Below are 18,743 nucleotides of genomic sequence, written 5' to 3' on the forward strand. Positions count from 1 at the left end.
TGTTAATATTGAAGAGTATTGTCATTAAATTTTAATTAATTAATATTCAAGTCAGTCCATAACAGGCGAAAATACTGGTCGGGTAGGGTTAATAAATAAATAAATATATTGATTTGGTTATTTTTAAAAATTTATGGCAATATTAAGTAAAAAAAATTTTAAAAATTGAAAAAATTTCGAAAATTAGCGATTTTTAAATTTGTAATTTTTTTGGAGGTTTCCCCCATTTATGGGGAACGAGGGAAATTTTTTCCATTTTTGAGGGTAATTTCTTCAACTAGATACGATTTGGGATCTTTTGACGTATCGTTGAAAGAAATCGATTCGGTGAGAGCTGAGAAAAAGTGGCAACAGACACAAAAAAAAAAACACATCATAGTAAAATTTTATTTTTTTTTTTTTAGTAAAATTTTACTATAATAAACAAGTTTATTATTATGGCATTTACCTACTATTATGTCAATCTTTTAATTAATTCAATACAGTGTTGGTAACTCAAAGAAAAATTAATACTTATGATAAAATTAATACTTTCTCAGCTTCGCATCGAAGATAAAAGTACACGCAAAAGTTTGGATAATTATTTTATGCTCAAGTTCAGTTGTAATTACACATAATTTCATGAAGAAATTTCACTTAGAAATATTAAAGTGTTAATTTTAATTATCTTTACGGAGTTAAAATAATACGAGTTTAGAGCGTTAAAGTGATAAGTGGCTTTCTTGTTAAGAGACTATTGGTTACAGTTAAACTAGAATTCGAATTTTGAATTCTAAATCCATAAGAATTAAATTCAAAAGACTTGAAATTTTTACTGTAACATTGTATATTTCTTGGTTGATAAGTGTCAATGTTCAACATAATGTATTCAATTTAACAGTCTGGTATAGTAAATGTAAATTAAAAAAGACTCAACCCAACTTTCATTATCTCACATAATTATTTCTAGTCAAAACTTCTGCAATATTTTTTTGTGATTAATAATACCCCCTCAAAATTATTTCCTGGTTGTACCTCTGTATCAATTTTTAGTGAAATCTCTACCCACACTACAAATCTGCGTACACTACTCCTTATTACATTTTAGTATGAAGGTCTATAGTTTTTTACTAAAATATAAAATTAACAATAAAATTTAAAATTATCTGACAAATACTTTCTTAAGAACTAGAATTTGATTTATATTTTAATGCACTAGCATACTCTAATTTGTTAGCCAAATAATGATTTTAATTCACAATTGTTAAGGCAACAATATTTATTTATTTATTTAAACAATTTTCAACAGTCAATTAGCTACAAAAATAATTTGAATAAAAATTTTAAAGATTAATACTACACTTGAGTAATGAGTATTAATAAAAATAACAATTAAAGGCGATCCATGAATATTTTGAATAAGGAAAAAAGGTAACATGCAGATAACAACTACAACTGATATTGCCACAGAAAAATCAATAAAACCTGTTGAAGTTAGTCGTATTGTTTTATATCCAGAAATTTCAATTACATATCCAATTAGGCCTTGGACATTTTGGTACAAAAAAGCAACTGTATTAAATCCACAACTACCATGGGAAGAAAACCTTATCAAGATTGACACCGTTCGCGATGTTAATTATTTATGGAAGTTAGTTATGAATTTAAACTACTTAAAATAACATACATTTTTTTGGATTAGCCTTAGATTTTTTGTATTTAATGATGAATTAGAGTACACAAAGCGACTCATACTTCTCAAGCTAAGACAAATTAAATTGTATATTGTACTTCTATAAGCAAAATTCTAATCACTATTTTTTTTCACTTCCGTTTATATTTTAATAATTTTACTGAAGTATTAAATAATTAAAATATTTTACCGGTTTGAGATAAATTAAAGGTATTATAAGTTTAATTGTTTACATTATTTTTTATCAATTTCTTATATTTAGAAAGAAAACACTTAAAAATTAAAATTATCGGCCGTCCATGTCCTTGGGGACAAATTACTTTGAACTGAGGGATGCATCAGTATTCTTACTAATTTAAAAAAAAATGTGTCTACAGTTTGTTTTAAAAAATATTAGGTTTAATTAAATTCTAAGAACAGGAAAATCATTCTACAAATAATTGGTTTAATTATTCTCATAATTATTATGAAAAATAGACAAGGCGTTAATTTTAATCATATTTTTTTTTATTAGTCACATTTTAATTGATTCTTATGAATAAATGTTTTTTTATATTTGAAAAGATTTTAAATTCGATTTTTCATACACCTAAATTTTATTAAATTACACAATATTATAATGTAAAAAATAAATCAAAATTAAAAAAGCTATTATTGTATTTCTTTATCCATAAAGACAATAGTGCTAACCTAACAAAACCATTATTACAGAGTTTGAATGAAATAAAAAAATCCTGTGGGGCAAAAACATCATGATTTTTTCAATAAATTTATAAAACATTATTTGACCATGGCTATAAGTGTGACCAAAAAATATATGAATAAATATAAGGCGACAAATAATTCGTATAATATCACATAGATTATTGAATCATATCATTCAACCATCAATTAACCATTTAAATACAAGTTTATTTGTTTTTGATGAAAAAAGTTTACCTGTATGGGAACATGAGACGAATAGTGGCGCTGGACGATGGATTATAATATTAAAACCAAACCGTTGTTTAACTAAGACATGGAATAATTTGGTTCGTGATTCCAACATCGTTTTGAATATTTTAACAATTTTAACTTTATAAATTTACTCAGGTTTTAAATTTATTAATTCAAATAAGTTATGATAAAATATTTTGCTCAATTTTTCCTAAACAGTAATCTATGTTGTAATTGTAGATCCATTAACATACAAAATTATTTATTTTTCATTCAAAATTACCACCACAAATTCCTAAGTTTCTATGAAATATATATATTATAGATTTACCTATTAACTATTATAGGTTTTGAGTGTTATTGGTGATAGGTTCTCAGAAGTTTCCAGTGATATAAACGGAATATCCGTACATGTAAAATCCACGAGTTCTAAAATAACACTATGGACAACCAAAATAACATTAGAAAATTATAAAAACATTCTCATGATTGGGTAATGATTTATTTTATGAATAAATTATTGTAGCTAATAATAAATAAATATGTATTCACTAAAATGCGTCTTTTACAGTTTAATTGCTCAAAAGGTTATAGGACATCAAATAAGACGAATACATTACTTTACTCATAACAGATTACTTAAATAAAGAAAACATGTTTTTGAATGCTCAATTAATTCAATATTATTCACAACACTGTCTACTAGTTAAATAACCAATGAACTATTCTGTAAACAAAAAACTTAAAAAATAGAAAAAATGTAATTGTTAATACATGAATATTTTTTGCATTTATGAATGGAGTTTCACTGATAGCCATATATTTGATATTATATCGAAAGTTGATGCCAAAACTTAAGAAATATATAACATTGTGATATCACACAACTATATATTTTTAATTATTTATAATAAATATCACAATTTTTAAATAAAATAATAACTGAAGTCTAATTTAAATTTTTGTTTTAACTAATTTACACTATCATTTAACTAAAATAACTCAATTAGCTTTATTAATATAATATGTGTAACAATTTTATTGTAAAACAATAGTCACTTTTTTAAACAAACATCAAGAATTATTACTTAAAATCTAAGATATTAATATAACAAAAACTGTCTAAATATATTACTTTATTAGTCATAAACAATTCATTAACTTTAATTTAACACTTAAACATAATATTAAAGATGATAGATCATTTTATTTTTGGTATTAACAGTATCACAACAAATGGTTATTAAACCTTATATTTATATTAGTATCTCAGATATCAAATAGTTAACAATAAAACAACTCTCATCTATAATGAATATTAAGATTGTCATCTAAAACTATTGACATTCCTGCTAAATCTAAAGAAGCAGTCATATGAAAGCCCATGTTGCTCAGTACAACTAGATATTCAAAAAACGCAAAGATTGTATACACTGAAAAATTAAAAAGTAAAATATAGTAGTAATTAAAATAATACAGTCATACAAGTATCATTAGTATTTTTGAACATTTTTTTTTAATGTGTGTTTTACTTAAGATGTTATTTTAGATGTTAATTTATTAGGAAACTTAACCCTTTTAGAATCCTGTTGCACTGGAAATTCACCATTGCCTGCATCTTTCTATATGTCTATGAGGAATAAGTTTATTATTATTAACAGTTTAAAAAGACTTTAACACTCAATGTTTTACATTTTTAAGTTTTTTAAAAATTGAAATATTAGAAAAAACTGTAGAATTAAGTGATATTTAGAGGGAATCGACCTACTTTAGCATAACTCGAGTAATTCTAGTGTTTAATTTCATAGGCTAAATTTTCATAATATGAAAATATAGCCTTTGAATTAGCATCAAACATACTATAATATAATTTGTGGCCAAATATTAAACAACAAAAAAAAATCTTCTATAATGAAGACTGCTATAGAATATATTTTATCCATCTATCCAACCACTACTTAAAATAAAAATGATAATAAGTGTAATTGGATTATCATAAATCACTTCTTTACTCACAAAGTAAATATAATAATAATGAAAAAAAAAATGTTTGATTTCATTTAGTTGAATATATTTCTTGATTTAACTAAATTAATTACTTTTTAGAACTATTTCTAACTTATTGGGGTGTCAACTTTATATTTTTAATTGGCAACATACTTATAAAATAAGAATTTTTTTAATTAAGAAAATGACTGGTCGATAAGTATTTTTGGACCACTTTTATAGAAGTTGTTAACAATTTAAAGTTAAAACTGGAGGTAAGTCGTGGGTGATGCCATATCTATCACTAATCATTTCTCTATCGTATTCTTTGTTTAGTTTAAAAATGAGAATAACTTCCAAAGTACTGTTCCAAAAGTTATTATCGACGAGTTATTTTCTTAATTAGATAATTTTCTATTTCATAAGCTAGCCAAATATATATGTTACATTTAAAAAAATAAAGTTAACAACCCCTTAAGTTATAAGGAATAACTTTAAAAAGTAACTAGTAATTGATAAATCAAGAACTAAAAGAAACCAAAATTTCTTTTTTCCAGTATTGTATTTTGAATATAATTGAGTTTATGATTTACTGATCACTCTGTATATGACTAATCTATTTTTAAATAAAAATTGATAATCCTAATTAGTAATTTCATACAACATCAATTCAGAATAAATATAAAATAAAACTTTATATGATTGGAACCTTTTTTTTTTATTATTATTATGTTAAAAATCCTTTCTAAAAGCTATTTTAACCTTGTGTTAGAAGGCAAAAAAACCTAAACAGCCCAGTGAAATGGAATCAAACCCCGGTACCTATGCACCTTAATGTCATACCACTGAGTAAATTATCATAACAAAATAATGCTGCTTATATGTTAAGCAGCATATGTTTTCTTTTTAGAATTAATTAAGACATAAAGGAATAAGAGAAATACATATATGTATGCACAAAAGGTAATGGCATATAAGTTCTGAAATGCCACGATTATTTTAATAAGTTTTCAATAAAAAAAAATTTCATAATTAAATAAAAGTTCAGTAACCATGAAAAAATAAACAAAATATTAATAATAATTAAAAAAGTATATTAAACACAATCATTTTTCATAGAATTTTTGACAAGTAATCACAGATTAATTAAAATAATTTGTATGATATATGTTATAAAAAAATAACGTTAAATATTAACTTCATTTTAAGTTAAAATTATTATCACAATACTTTTTTCTTAATGATATTATACAATTATAAGAATATCACTCAAATAATGTACTTGATCAAAGAAAAAATTATATTTTAAAGAATATTTCTTTTTAATTTTAAAGAGAGAGAGAAAACCAAGACAGGTTTTAAAGTGGGCATTAATTAGAAAAGGAGTCCCGAAAAGGTACATTAATATAACAGAAGACATGTATGATGGCACTTGTGTACTAAAAAGTGTAGGAGTATTAGAAGGTTTTCGGATAAGAGTAGGAGTGCACCAAGGTTCTGCTTTAAGCCCTTACTTATTCTCTATAGTGATGGATGAAATTACAAGAGAAATACAAGGAAATGTGCTATGGTGCATGTTGTTTTCTGACGATATAGTGTTAATAGGAGAAAATAGGGAGGAAATTAACCAAAGGCTAGAGGTGTGGAGATCAGCTCTTGAAGAAAAGGGTTTATGAATAAGTAGAAGTAAGACAAAGTATATAGAGTTTGACGAAGGAGAACACAAGGTAGGTGAAATGAGGAGGTCAGTAACAACAAGCGAGGACGTGATTGGAGAGATGGAGAGTTTTAAGTATTTAGGGTCAGTTGTGCAAAAGAGTGGAGGTATTGACGAGAATGTAAGACACAGAATTTAGTGCGAGTTATTGAAATGGAGAGAAGCGTCTGCAATATGTGAGCTGATGTGAGCGTAGATGATGTGGAAGATCGTGTCAAGTGGAAGTTTGGGATAAGGGTGGCCAACCCCAAGTAGTTGGGATTAAGGCGAAGAAGAAGAGGAGATTTCTTTTTAATTTTAAAGTTTTTCTTACCACCAGTTTCACAATAAGCATTGTGACGTAAAAAACAAACAGCAGCAATTGTAAAACATATACAATTAAATATTGTTAAATATATCTTATAAGATAATGATTTTGATTCTAATTTGGTAGCTACAGTCTTATTAAAACGTCCTTTCTTCAGTAACATACATGATATCAACATATTTAGTTCAGATGCACTTATAAATGTAATAAAACTTTTTTCATGAATACCTTTAACACCAAATTTTTAATTATTGTAAATTTATTAATACTAAATAACTATTAAAAACTTACTGTAATAATTTGTTGATGTAAACACTGATAATGATACTAATGAACACAATTCAATAATATTCAATGTCCATAGAAGTAGAACACACCAATTCAATGATGATTTGATTATTTTACTNTATTCAATGTCCATAGAAGTAAAACACACCAATTCAATGATGATTTGATTATTTTACTGTAGTACTGAAAGTACATACTGGTTACAACTAATCTAATTGGACTATGAGCAAATATTGCCAGATTCCACAAAAACTGTTGTATTGAATATTTCCCAATTGCAGTAGATATTGAAGGTAGATAATTTTTTACCTAATATGATTAATATTAAGTAATAAAATTTGTGATTGATAGCATTAAAATACTTACTCCACAATGAGTTCCTGTAGAGTCTTCCAGATGAAACCATATAGTCCAAAAAATACAAAAAATAAATGTAATAAATACACTCAACATTGTATACAAACAGAGAGAAGGTACTTTGATTTGTATTAAATACCGTTTATCTGCTTTATCTGGACTTAATTTTATAAAATTTGTACTCATTTTTAATTTAATGTGTTTCACTAAAATAAAATAGAATGACACAAAAATTAACATGATATAAAATTAGTTTAATACTTATTACTCTAGCTTTAACAAGAAGGAACTTAATTAAATTTTGTATAAAATAAATTTTAATTTTATGGCTCATTTTGACACAAAAAGAATAATTTTTATATTGATCCTGTTTAATTAATTGACAAAATAAATAAAAATTTTCTTGCAATACTACAATGAGTATTTTCAAGCTTTTGAAAGTTCTATCCAATTAAATTGAAAAAATTGAAAAAATTGACCAAATTCTTTTTTCAGGATACCAAAAATTTGTACAAACTTAATCAAAGACATAGGGTGGCCAATTGTTTATGGAATTTGAATAAAAAAAATTTTTCCTCCACCAAATAATAATCTCTATATAACAGTGCATAAAATTTTACTAAACTTCTAGAGGGGCAAAATTGTAAATTGGAAGACAGAGCTCCCTAACCTTCCAACTGACCCCTATGAACTTAATAGATAGTACAAATAATGTTTATATGTTCAATACAGTATACCAATTTTTTTCAAATTTTTAGGAGATGATGAATGAAATGTATTCTGAAATTTAATTGCATATATTTATCAATTTTAATCAACTTAAATCTAATTCAAAACAAAACTTTTTTAAAAGTTATTTTAAAAGCAGTAAAAACTAAATTTAAATAAATTATAATCTTAAAATCAAAGCTTTGCTTTAATATTTTTTGTTGATTTAATAAATAAAATATCTAGAAAATAAACCCAGGCAGTAACTAAAGGTATAAGACATGACCTGTAAAGTGATAATATGTCATAGTTTATATGAGAAAAATTAATGAGATAGGTTTGGATAGAAAAATGAATTTAATGCTTAAAATATAAATGATTTTATAGTAATTACACTTTTTTCAAAACATAAATGTCTTACTTAACGCTTATAATTTTTGATACCATTATCATTTTCTCGGAAATTCTTTTTAAAATAATTATTGCCTTCTTAAATTACATAAGCCTAGATAAGCATTGACAGTTAGTCTAAGACACTTTGTATATATTATAAATTGCATGAATAATTAAAAAACTCAATAAATTTTTAATCAATAATTGCATTAAGAAATCAAATATACTATTACTCAATTATAATAATTGTGTTATATTCAAAAATATTTTAAAAATTAGATAAATTATGTAAATATCAATAGTTATTTATCCAGCCTTTAAAGTAATAAATGACACTAAAAGACTTAAGTGATAAATACTAGTAAAAGTTTTTAAATAATTAAAAATAATAAAATCAATCTTGACATATAAAACATGGACACGTTGGAAACACATATTTTAAAATATTAAATTGCATCAAAAAGAGTAATTTATCTATTATGTACAACATTGAATTTGAATTTAATAGTAAATATAGGGCGTGGTAATATGTTCTATTAAATATAAAAATCTTTATCTCAATTAATAATCATGGTATTCTATTGAAATATTTTTGAATATGTCAATCTAATATTTCTGGTATTATATTTAAACTTTGATTTACTACCTTGAAAAATATCGATAATATTTGATTGATATAATTAAGAAACAAATTCTTGATTTTTTAAGTTATAAAGAAAATACTTACATTTTATTTTTCATACTACATATTTTGGACAAAAAGATCCGGTTCTAATAAAAGGTCAACTGTATTTGTCATTGGGTAGCATAATGAAGCAGGTCATTGTAACTAAGATGGTATTATTCAACACTATTAATAAAAAGTTATGATAGGTATCAAAATTACGTTTGAAAGCAATAAATCGTTTAACGCTTTTTAAATACTGATAAGTATAAACTATATAATCTTATACACAATATTCGAACCTCATAATAAGCTCACAGACTATATGAAAACAGATAGTTCACTTAGCCGAGAACAATAGAAAAAAAAATCAAGCTCTCTGATTGGGCAGAAGACAAAGCAGTAGAGACTGTTGTACAATACATATTATTGTGCAAATATTTTACAATAATATTATATAATTCCTCTATCAGTTACAAAAATTATCAATGATATTGGAATTAGTGACACTATTATATTTTAAATACTTGAACGATAATTAATTATAACTGTTCGCATACTTATTTGTTTAAATAACGTTTAGTCTTAATAAAAATGTTTTTTTTTTAAATATTGTCTGACATTATGAATATTGTGTTCAATTTGTATAAAAGTTGACATTTTGTGTAGTTTATTATTTCATAAATTTTTTTCAACGTTTAGTTAGTTTTACCTATAATATATGAAGCTGTAATTTTTGGTAAAACTGTTAATAGTATTATATTTTTTATAAAATTTGAATTATTTTAGACATAATAAATAATAATATATAATAAATTATATATTTTTATTATTATTATTATTGTTAGCCATTTTTTGGCCAAAATGTAGCCATTTTCACCGTGAAGACAAAATAAAGTCCGAAATTTTTTTTTCCCAAAATTAAGTATATTACATTAGCTTTGATTTAATATATATATATAAGCGTCAGTATTTCCGGAACACTTTCAAAAGTTAAGTTGAAAAAGTTAATTTTTTGTAAAAAAGTTGTCATTTTGAATTCCCCACTGTGGGCTGGTAAAGGGTTAAATTTATAAATAGATATACCAAATGATAGGTAAAGACATCAAACATCTATATAAAATTTTCATTTTTGAAAAAGTTATGGTAGTGTTAAGAAAAAAATGTCAAAAATTACTGATTTTTAAAATTGTAATTATTTTGGAGATATCTCTCACTTATGAGGAATGAAGGAAAATTTTTCAATTTTTGAGGGTAATGTCTTCGACTAGATACGATTTGTGATATTATGACGTATCATTGAAAGAAATCGGTTCGGTGAGAGCTGAAAAAAACAAGGTAACAGACACACAAAAAATAAATAAATTAAAGAAACACACATCATAGTAAAATTAATACCTTCTCAGCTTTGCATCGAAGATAAAAAATACTGACCACTAAATATTGTAGGTACTGCATCATGACCAGCCGATTTTTTGTAGTCTTTATCAAAAACATTTTATCGTCAAAATGATCCGCGCAAACTACTAGATTATTTTTTTTTGGATAAAGTCTCGGCCAAATGATTAGTTTGACAATTATTCATCCATAGTTTCAAACGATCGTTTTCTTTAGGATAAGAAAAAAAGCTTTTATCTTTGAAGGAATATGTACTTGGACAAAACTTCACTGAGCATCGCATACTGGTGAGGTAGTGAGATATTTTGAAAGAAAGCACCAAATATAACACGAAATAAGATACATGTGATCATTGACAATATTAACAATAACAATTGTTACTGCTCAAGTCAAATTTAAGTAGTTAATAATTTACATTATAAAAACTGATAATTATTTAATTTTCATGACTAATTTAGCAATTTTGAGTCATAAATAAGGGATTATGGGTTTAATACCTTAATTTAATGATGTATTAAAATAATTTATGTCAATAATTATGTTTATATACGGAATTTCATAATATTTATGCTACAGCAGATTTAATAATGAAATAAATAAAAAGAATTTTTGCGCTTATACATACGGTTGCACTGATTTCACTTCTCCAATCAAAAAACCGTTTTGTTATCGGGCCAAGTGAACTATCTGTTTTCATATAGTCTGTGATAAGCTTATCAGTTATTAACGAAACGTCCCTTAAGAATTGTTGCACAATGTAGTCAAGTCATTATAAAATATATTTTTATTGTAGATTACCTTAAATTTATTTAGCATTATACTAAAAATAATATAAATCATGTCTAAAAAAAAGTTATTTTTTCATTTTAAAATGGTAATGGTGAGGAGGGCCATTACTGAGTCCTGTTAAATCAATATTATAGATATTCGACGGATTATAATTTTCATATCTCCAAGAAAAAATATTCCTAGTATGAAACGAAAAACAAAAAAGTTTTACGATATTGATTATACATAACTTGCTCAATATTTTTCTAAGTTATAACTGTCAACCCTATATAAAGATAATTATTATTACTAATTAAGCAAGAGTATGTTTAGGAAGAGAAACACTAAAAGACATTCTTACTTAATTAAAACGAGCTATAATTTATCTCGAAAGAAATTTTCTTTATAAGGTTAAATGAAATAAAAAAATCAAAATATTAATTCCTACTTTTCATTTTGCTTTTCAAAGACTTATTTGAAGCCAAATCTCAACAGTAACCAAATTCAAATAATTTAAACAATAACGTAATTTTACTATGTAAAATATCTCTCATTAATTTATTTTAGTACTTCATAGTAAATATTATAAAATTGTACCAATGGAAAACATTTATAATATTTAAATATAAAATTTTTATTAAATAGATACATAAAAAGATATTTTTCAGATGTAAAAAAAAATTATATTTTAGAGTATTATATTTCATGTATTAAAATTAACAAAATATATTTATATTGTCAACTTTTTTTAATTATATAAAAAAATATATTTTAGTTAAATATACTTACTAACAAAGATTTCTTTATTTATCTTATGTCATTAAAATATAGCTTTAACTAAGAAATTTTTTTAGGATAAGATTATAAGCTATGATCGATTTTACTGTTGTAAAAATTATGAGTATAATTTTCATATAGTTACTGACGTTGCCATTTTAGCAGTATTCGATAATATTTAAATTATTTATACCAGACATGACCTAGCTATACCTAGCTTATTGAAAAATAATCGATAAAACCTTTTATAATAATATTCAGTTTAGAGTTAAACGATTGACCATTAAACTCGTAAAGAATCATTTGTGTGGGGTAAATGATTTCTATGATATGGGTTTAACAGCAGAAAACACAAATGATATATTTATTTGTTCATCAAAAACCTCACCCTCGGGATTTTTAAATATTTCAGTAGCTCAAAAGAGTACATGTTTGTACTTTTAATTACAAATGTAATTATCAGATATATAAAGAATTACTTTTTTTAATGTTTTGTATACTTATTTAAATTTTTATAAAATATGCGAATTAAAGCAACTAAAATTTGATCTATAAACATAGCATTAAATATTTTAAACAATAAGTAGCTTTATATTTTTAAGTGTTAATGGAAAAAACATTGAGTGCTTATCTTTAGTATTTAGGGAGCGTAAATTGTAGTTTTCCTGTTCTAAAAAATCTTCTTGAAGACCTTTGTAATGGAAATATTAAAATTAAATTGTATTTGAGATATTAGAAAAATCATTTACCAAACTTCTTACAATTCTATCAACCGTCGTTCTACCCAAGATTTATAGATATTTTAATATCTATAAATATTGGTAGAAATCAATGTTATAAGATATATATATATAAACGAAGGTTTATAGTATTGAGTAAAAGTCAAGAACCCAAGTAAATTTATTATTCTCTTTGTTTTTACCACAGGCGTATGCAAGGGGGGTTTTGGGGGTTGAAACCCACCTATAATTTATAAGCTAAGCGACGATTTTGGACCATAAACAATAAGTAATAACATTAAAAAAGATCATATCATACTATAAATATTTCCACAATAAAGTAATCTAAAACAGGAATTTTTGTAAGGTAATAATATGGGCAGTATCACATCTAATTTTCTTTAAATTTCAAACCCCCCCCTAAATTTAATTTCTGTGTACGCCTCTGGATTGACACATATTATTTTCGGATGAGACCATAGACATATAAAACATTTTTTTATTTACATATACACTTATAAATGTATATAAGTGTATGTCTTAAATAAGCGTTCCTTTAATATTTTTAAAGTGTTATCATTTTTAGTAAAATGATACAAAATAATTGATAACAAATTCAATAAAAGATGTATCTTTTTACAATCTTTTTGGGTAAATTATTATGAAGTTTGAAAAAATGATGAAAAGAAAAAAATTGTCTTTTAATTAGTATTTCTTTTTCAAATAAATGATATCCTAATATTTTTTCATGTGTTCGAACATTTATCAAATTAAAAGATAAAATGGAATTTGAAAATCCTATATTTTCTCTAAGACAATCAGAAATTTGTCGACTTTGTGGATTAAATAATTCATCAGGATACTTAATATATGAAAAAGAAGATTCTGTAGATCTTACTATTGCCGACTTAATCAACCGTTATTTGCCGATTCAGGTATGTTAAATATATACTGTAAAGTTAATTACAAAGTTGGTTTTATTTTTTAATGGTAAATTTAGCTATATTAATTGAGTCGCAGTGCAAAGTAAGAAACTCTTAATTGTCCTCCTATTAAAAAGGTAATCTATTTACGAGTCGATAGACTAATTAGTTAAAAAGTAGCATGCCACTGGTTGCTGTTACTTTCTTTTGAGAGAGACCAACCATTTTTAAGTAATTATCTGTTAAAAGCTATTTTTGTAATAGACATTTTCTGCATTAAGTATTAATATTAAATTTTATTATAGGTTTCGAATGATGATGACTTTCCAAAAAAAATTTGTGCAAATTGTAAATGTCAATTAGACATGCTTGTAAAGTTTATAGATGATCTACTAGATGGTCAGAAGTTTTTAAATAATATTTATGAAATGAACAATATTAAAAAATTTACATCTGTAAACTATGGAAATATTAACACAAACAAGTCAAATTTAAACTTTCAAAAGAATATTAAAGAAATTGATGAGTTTGTATGTGAAATATGTGGTTTAGTTTTATACCATAAAAATGATCTAAGATTTCATTTAAAAAAACATGGTAAATAGATGATTGTATTATTTTTAAATAAAAGTAAACTTTATCTTATCTCTTTCACTAAACTCATTTTCCTTTGTCTAATTTTTATTTTCTCCTCAAATCTGACTATATAAAGTCATGACAGATCTGTTAGAATAAATGACCATTCTCCTATGAAATGTTGTATAGAAACAATTGTTCAATCCCCAACTTACTATTCCTAGTTTTATCATTTCTAACACAACATTAGGATGATATTATATTCTATTGTACTGGTATTAGTATACCACACCTGTATTCCATACTCATTCTACATATTAAAATTCTAAGATTATATTTATATTTTTTCGTTTGCATAAAGTTAAATTATCATACTTTGTTTTTAAGTAAGCCATATTGTAATATTTGAAACAAATTGAATTTATGAATGTGTTAAAACTTTCATGGATTGTCTTGTTGCTTGAAGTGCTTGAGGATATATCCATCTGTACACATGGATATATCCTCAAGCACTTCAAGCAAAATTGAATTTAAATAATGTTAAAAAAATACTTGCAATTGAAAAATAAATTCATAATACTTCAATATCAAATAATATCCATGAATTATATAACTATAATTTTTTTAACTGTGTTTATTTAACAAGTAGAATTTACTGATTTTGACTATTTTAGAGCAATCCAATAATCACAATCGTGAAGTTGTTTCAGTAGATAGATTCGAATGTGAACATTGTAAAAAAACATATGTTAATAAAAAAGGACTTAATACTCATTTATTAACACACCAAGGTATAATAAAACAAAACTTTTTTAAACCTTCCATTCTTAATAAATATTTATTTTGGTAAACTACTGAATTAATTTAGTAGTAGCTAGTTTATTGTAATAAGTAAAATTAAAACTAAACTATAATTTTTACTAAATTTTAGGTGAAAAAAAATTTGAATGTAAAATATGTCATAAAAAGTATTTTCAAAATGGAAATTTACAAGAGCACATGCGTATTCATACTGGAGAGAAACCCTTTAAATGTGTACACTGCTCTGTCTCATTCCGAACATCATCTCAAGTAAATTTTTTTTTTATTTGTACTAAATTAACTTTATTTACTTACACTTAAAAATATTTTTAGATTAAAACACATTTACGCTGTCATAGTGGAGATAAGCCGTATAAATGTACTGTGTGTGAAAGATCATTTCCCCATCATAACACATTAAAATTTCATTTGAAACGGCACTTCAATGACAGACAATTTATTTGTGAATTTTGTCCAAAAAGTTTTATTGACCGAACTGCACTTATCAGACATTCTCGAACTCATACAGGTAATATTAATATTTATATAAAAATTTGTAAATTTTAGATTAAATCATGCATAATAAATTTATTTTAGGAGAGAAGCCATATTTTTGTAATATGTGTAATAAAGAATTTGCTACAGTGACAAATTTTAACAAACATAGAAGGGTAAATAAATAAAGATTATTAATTATAAAAATCTTTAGTTGTATACTCACCTAGTAAAATCTGTTGACTATGGAATACTAATATATAGAATACCAATACTAATCAATATATAATATGGCCAATATCACTGCAATACCATTTAACTAACCCATTTTTAAAAAAGGAAGTTTTGTTTTATTGTCATAAAAAAATTATTTTTTCTCAATTTGAATAGTACTTCCATTTGAAATTACATGATGGTATAGCAAGGGTAATTACTATACCAGTTAGTGCAACTTAATTATTGATACAAATTGTATCATAGAAATATTTTTTGTTTTTTGTGGAAATAAACTCCACCTCCATTCATAACTCTACATTTAATTAAAATACATAACTTAGTTTTTAAGCCTACAAATAAAAATTTGTACTGCCTGGTAAAGTGTTCAGAATCTAACTCAACAAAAATTTATAAAAGCATGTAAATGTGTTATACCCTAAAAATTTAGTTAGTTCTATATAAGTCACAAGTAATGTACAATTGATTTTAATATTAAGAATTTTTTTTTATTATTTAAATATTTTAATATTTCTAATTGACTTTAAAGATACATGCGAGAGATACAAATTCAACTGTTTGGGAATTAACAACAAAGTTTCGTAAAGGAAGTTCTGAAGTTGATTATGTAAGTGCAACTATTATTAATGATGAAATATTTGAAGAACAACATAGAACTCAAGATTTATTTTTGGGACCTGACCAAGTAAAGGTATAACTAAATTAAAAAAATAAAAATAAATTATTATTTTGAAACAACAATTTTTTATGTTCAGGATTTCAATGTGGACTTACAATCAAACAGTGATAACAACTTGGATGACTTATTAAACGTGAATTCTTCTTTTACATCTCTTAACTCAATAAGTTTCAGTGAATCTATTTTAGAGTTAGATGATAGTAAAGTTGTGACATAACTATTTTATTAATTATTACCTTTAATTATATTTTATAAAAATTATTTTTGCTTGTTTATTTTGAGTATGTTTATTTAAAAGTCAGTTTTTCTTTTATTTAGGAATAAAACATTTTTTTTTTCATTGACATATTATTGTTCATAATCATTTTATCTTTTTCTTTTTAGTTTTTAGGTTTTTTATTTTGTTAGTTGTTGCAGTATTTGGTTAAAATATGTATTTACCTCTTATTATTAATTTCATACCCCAATTTCAAAAAAGAAAAAAATAAGAAAAATAAGTAAATCAAATATTATAATTCAATAAATAAATTAATTTAAATTAGAAAATTTACCAAATCAAAGTTCACTTTCAAATCTCTAGGTGTCAATTAATTCTTTAAAAAAAATATTCTAAGTCCAAAAATTAGAAAAAAATAGACTAATAGAAAATATTCTAAGTTAATAAAAAAAAATGACTATGTCTCTGAGAGTAATATTTTGATTAGTATCGTAAATTTTGTATATCTTCAATTACCGAAAGAACTGGTTTTTATGGGGGGAAATGACTTTTTATAAATAGAAGGAGGTAGTCTAGTGATCCCTAGACTTTCTTGGAAACTGAGGCTTTCTATTCTAATTGGTTAATTATAATGGGAGCCCTGCATGTAAGCATAACTTAAAGATCTCTACAATAAGAAGATTTTATCCCATAATAAGCTGGTTATTTTGTATATTTAAAATATGTGACATACAAATGATAACACCATGTTATATGTTAATATTATAAATAATAATATAATATTACATTGCATAAGTTATGTAGTTTGATATTTTTGTGCTGGACCATGTATACTTTTCACCCCCTCAATCCATAAATTTCAAGAAAGTATGTTAAACATGCTCATAAGCATCATTAATATAAACTTCATATAATTGGTTTAACTTAATACAATTGTATCTTCTTACTCAAATGAAAATTTTGTGTACTATTATTTAATATGTGCGCCCAACAATTCACTTTACTTTCTATTATGTATACAAATATTTTTATAATATAAAATATTATAATATTAAAACTTTAATTACATGATACATGTTTACTTTCTAAACATATTTTATTATACTATTACTGAATAGACCACAATGTTTTGACAAATCTAATAACTTTTAATCTACTATAAATATTTTGTTCCTTTTTAGCTTCGATACGAAGCTGAGAAGGTATTGGTTTTACTATGATATGTTTTTTTTTTTTCTGTTACCACTTTTTCTCAGCTCTCACCGAACGGATTTCTTTCAACGATACGTCAAAAGATCACAAATCATATCTAGTTGAAGACATTACCCTCAAAAATTAAAAACATTTCCCTCGTTCCCCGTAAATGGGGGAAAACTCCAAAAAAATTACAAATTTAAAAATCGCTAATTTTAGAAATTTTTTCAATTTTTTTTACTTAAAATTGCCATAACTTTTTTAAAATTAACCAAATCAATATAATTTTTTTTTATATAGATGCATAATAACATTACCTATCATTTGATATATTTTTTTTGTAAATCTGACCCTTTACCTGCCCATAGGGGGGGATTTAAAATGAAAACTTTTTCACAAAAAATTAATTTTTTCAACTTATCTTTTGAAAGTGTTCCGGAAATACTGACACTTTTATATATATCTTAAATTAAAGCTAATGTAATATACTTTATTATGGAGAAAAAAAATTTCGGACTTTATTTTATCTTCACGATGAAAATGGCTACCAAATGCTATTTTTGTGTGAAAATTCTCGATTTTATTTTTTATATTTTTAACTTTATAATGCTATAACTTATTGAAAAGTTTATGGATCAACACAATTTTTTTATGAGAAATAATATTTTTTAATAATCCCTTTTTCATTCGACATACTTTATCTTAATCAAGATATTAATAAGGAACTAGCAGATCATGTAGCTTTTGGAATAATACACCAATTTTTTTAAAATTAAACACTATCTAAAGATTTGCATCGAAGCGTTTTTTTTTATAGTGATTTTAATCACTGTCAAATATTATACTTGATCCAACTATACCACGGCACCACTGTGCCGCGACCCCCCTGTGCTGGGTTTTTTTAATAATAATTTATGCATTATTAGATATATTC

The 18,743-nt window shown here is 24.4% G+C and overlaps 3 protein-coding genes and 1 long non-coding RNA gene across 4 annotated transcripts; 2 read left to right on the forward strand and 2 right to left on the reverse strand.

Moving 5' to 3' along the window:
• Positions 1-374: 374 nt before the first annotated feature.
• LOC126894071 (eukaryotic translation initiation factor 4E-like) lies at positions 375-3,286 on the forward strand. Its single transcript, XM_050664746.1, has 4 exons — positions 375-1,630; positions 2,535-2,703; positions 2,956-3,101; positions 3,180-3,286. The coding sequence occupies exons 1-4, from the start codon at positions 1,416-1,418 to the stop codon at positions 3,253-3,255; spliced, it is 606 nt and encodes a 201-aa protein (XP_050520703.1). The 5' UTR covers positions 375-1,415; the 3' UTR covers positions 3,256-3,286.
• Positions 3,287-3,623: 337 nt separating this feature from the next.
• On the reverse strand, positions 3,624-7,018 carry LOC126894078 (post-GPI attachment to proteins factor 2-like). Its single transcript, XM_050664757.1, has 3 exons — positions 6,910-7,018; positions 6,625-6,846; positions 3,624-4,041 (listed from the first exon to the last, which is right to left on the reverse strand). The coding sequence occupies exons 2-3, from the start codon at positions 6,794-6,796 to the stop codon at positions 3,911-3,913; spliced, it is 303 nt and encodes a 100-aa protein (XP_050520714.1). The 5' UTR covers positions 6,797-6,846; positions 6,910-7,018; the 3' UTR covers positions 3,624-3,910.
• Positions 7,019-7,031: 13 nt separating this feature from the next.
• On the reverse strand, positions 7,032-9,314 carry LOC126894079 (uncharacterized). The gene is made up of 3 exons (XR_007701308.1): positions 9,092-9,314; positions 7,273-7,469; positions 7,032-7,215 (listed from the first exon to the last, which is right to left on the reverse strand). It is a non-coding gene; the product is annotated as an uncharacterized LOC126894079 (long non-coding RNA).
• A 4,022-nt stretch (positions 9,315-13,336) lies between these two features.
• LOC126894066 (zinc finger protein 665-like) lies at positions 13,337-16,742 on the forward strand. Its single transcript, XM_050664737.1, has 8 exons — positions 13,337-13,625; positions 13,919-14,210; positions 14,864-14,980; positions 15,121-15,260; positions 15,324-15,519; positions 15,588-15,661; positions 16,249-16,410; positions 16,475-16,742. Exons 1-8 carry the CDS (start codon positions 13,473-13,475, stop codon positions 16,613-16,615), a joined length of 1,275 nt encoding a protein of 424 aa, XP_050520694.1. The 5' UTR covers positions 13,337-13,472; the 3' UTR covers positions 16,616-16,742.
• Positions 16,743-18,743: the final 2,001 nt, after the last annotated feature.

Source organism: Daktulosphaira vitifoliae, unplaced genomic scaffold (assembly GCF_025091365.1).
Source record: "Daktulosphaira vitifoliae isolate Bord-2020 unplaced genomic scaffold, ASM2509136v1 Scaffold_1, whole genome shotgun sequence".
Classification (NCBI taxonomy): domain Eukaryota; kingdom Metazoa; phylum Arthropoda; class Insecta; order Hemiptera; family Phylloxeridae; genus Daktulosphaira; species Daktulosphaira vitifoliae.

Bases quoted from the DNA above. Each gene is read 5' to 3' on its own strand.
- LOC126894066 (XM_050664737.1), top strand. From the start codon at position 13,473: ATGGAATTTGAAAATCCTATATTTTCTCTAAGACAATCAGAAATTTGT. The intron at 14,211-14,863 runs GTAAATAGATGA...TGACTATTTTAG, and splicing joins ATTTCATTTAAAAAAACATG to AGCAATCCAATAATCACAAT. The intron at 14,981-15,120 runs GTATAATAAAAC...ACTAAATTTTAG, and splicing joins TCATTTATTAACACACCAAG to GTGAAAAAAAATTTGAATGT.
- LOC126894078 (XM_050664757.1), bottom strand. From the start codon at position 6,796: ATGTTGATATCATGTATGTTACTGAAGAAAGGACGTTTTAATAAGACT. The intron at 4,042-6,624 runs GTAAGAAAAACT...TTAATTTTTCAG, and splicing joins TGCTTATTGTGAAACTGGTG to TGTATACAATCTTTGCGTTT.
- LOC126894071 (XM_050664746.1), top strand. From the start codon at position 1,416: ATGCAGATAACAACTACAACTGATATTGCCACAGAAAAATCAATAAAA. The intron at 1,631-2,534 runs GTTAGTTATGAA...AATATCACATAG, and splicing joins GATGTTAATTATTTATGGAA to ATTATTGAATCATATCATTC. The intron at 2,704-2,955 runs GTTCGTGATTCC...TAACTATTATAG, and splicing joins CTAAGACATGGAATAATTTG to GTTTTGAGTGTTATTGGTGA.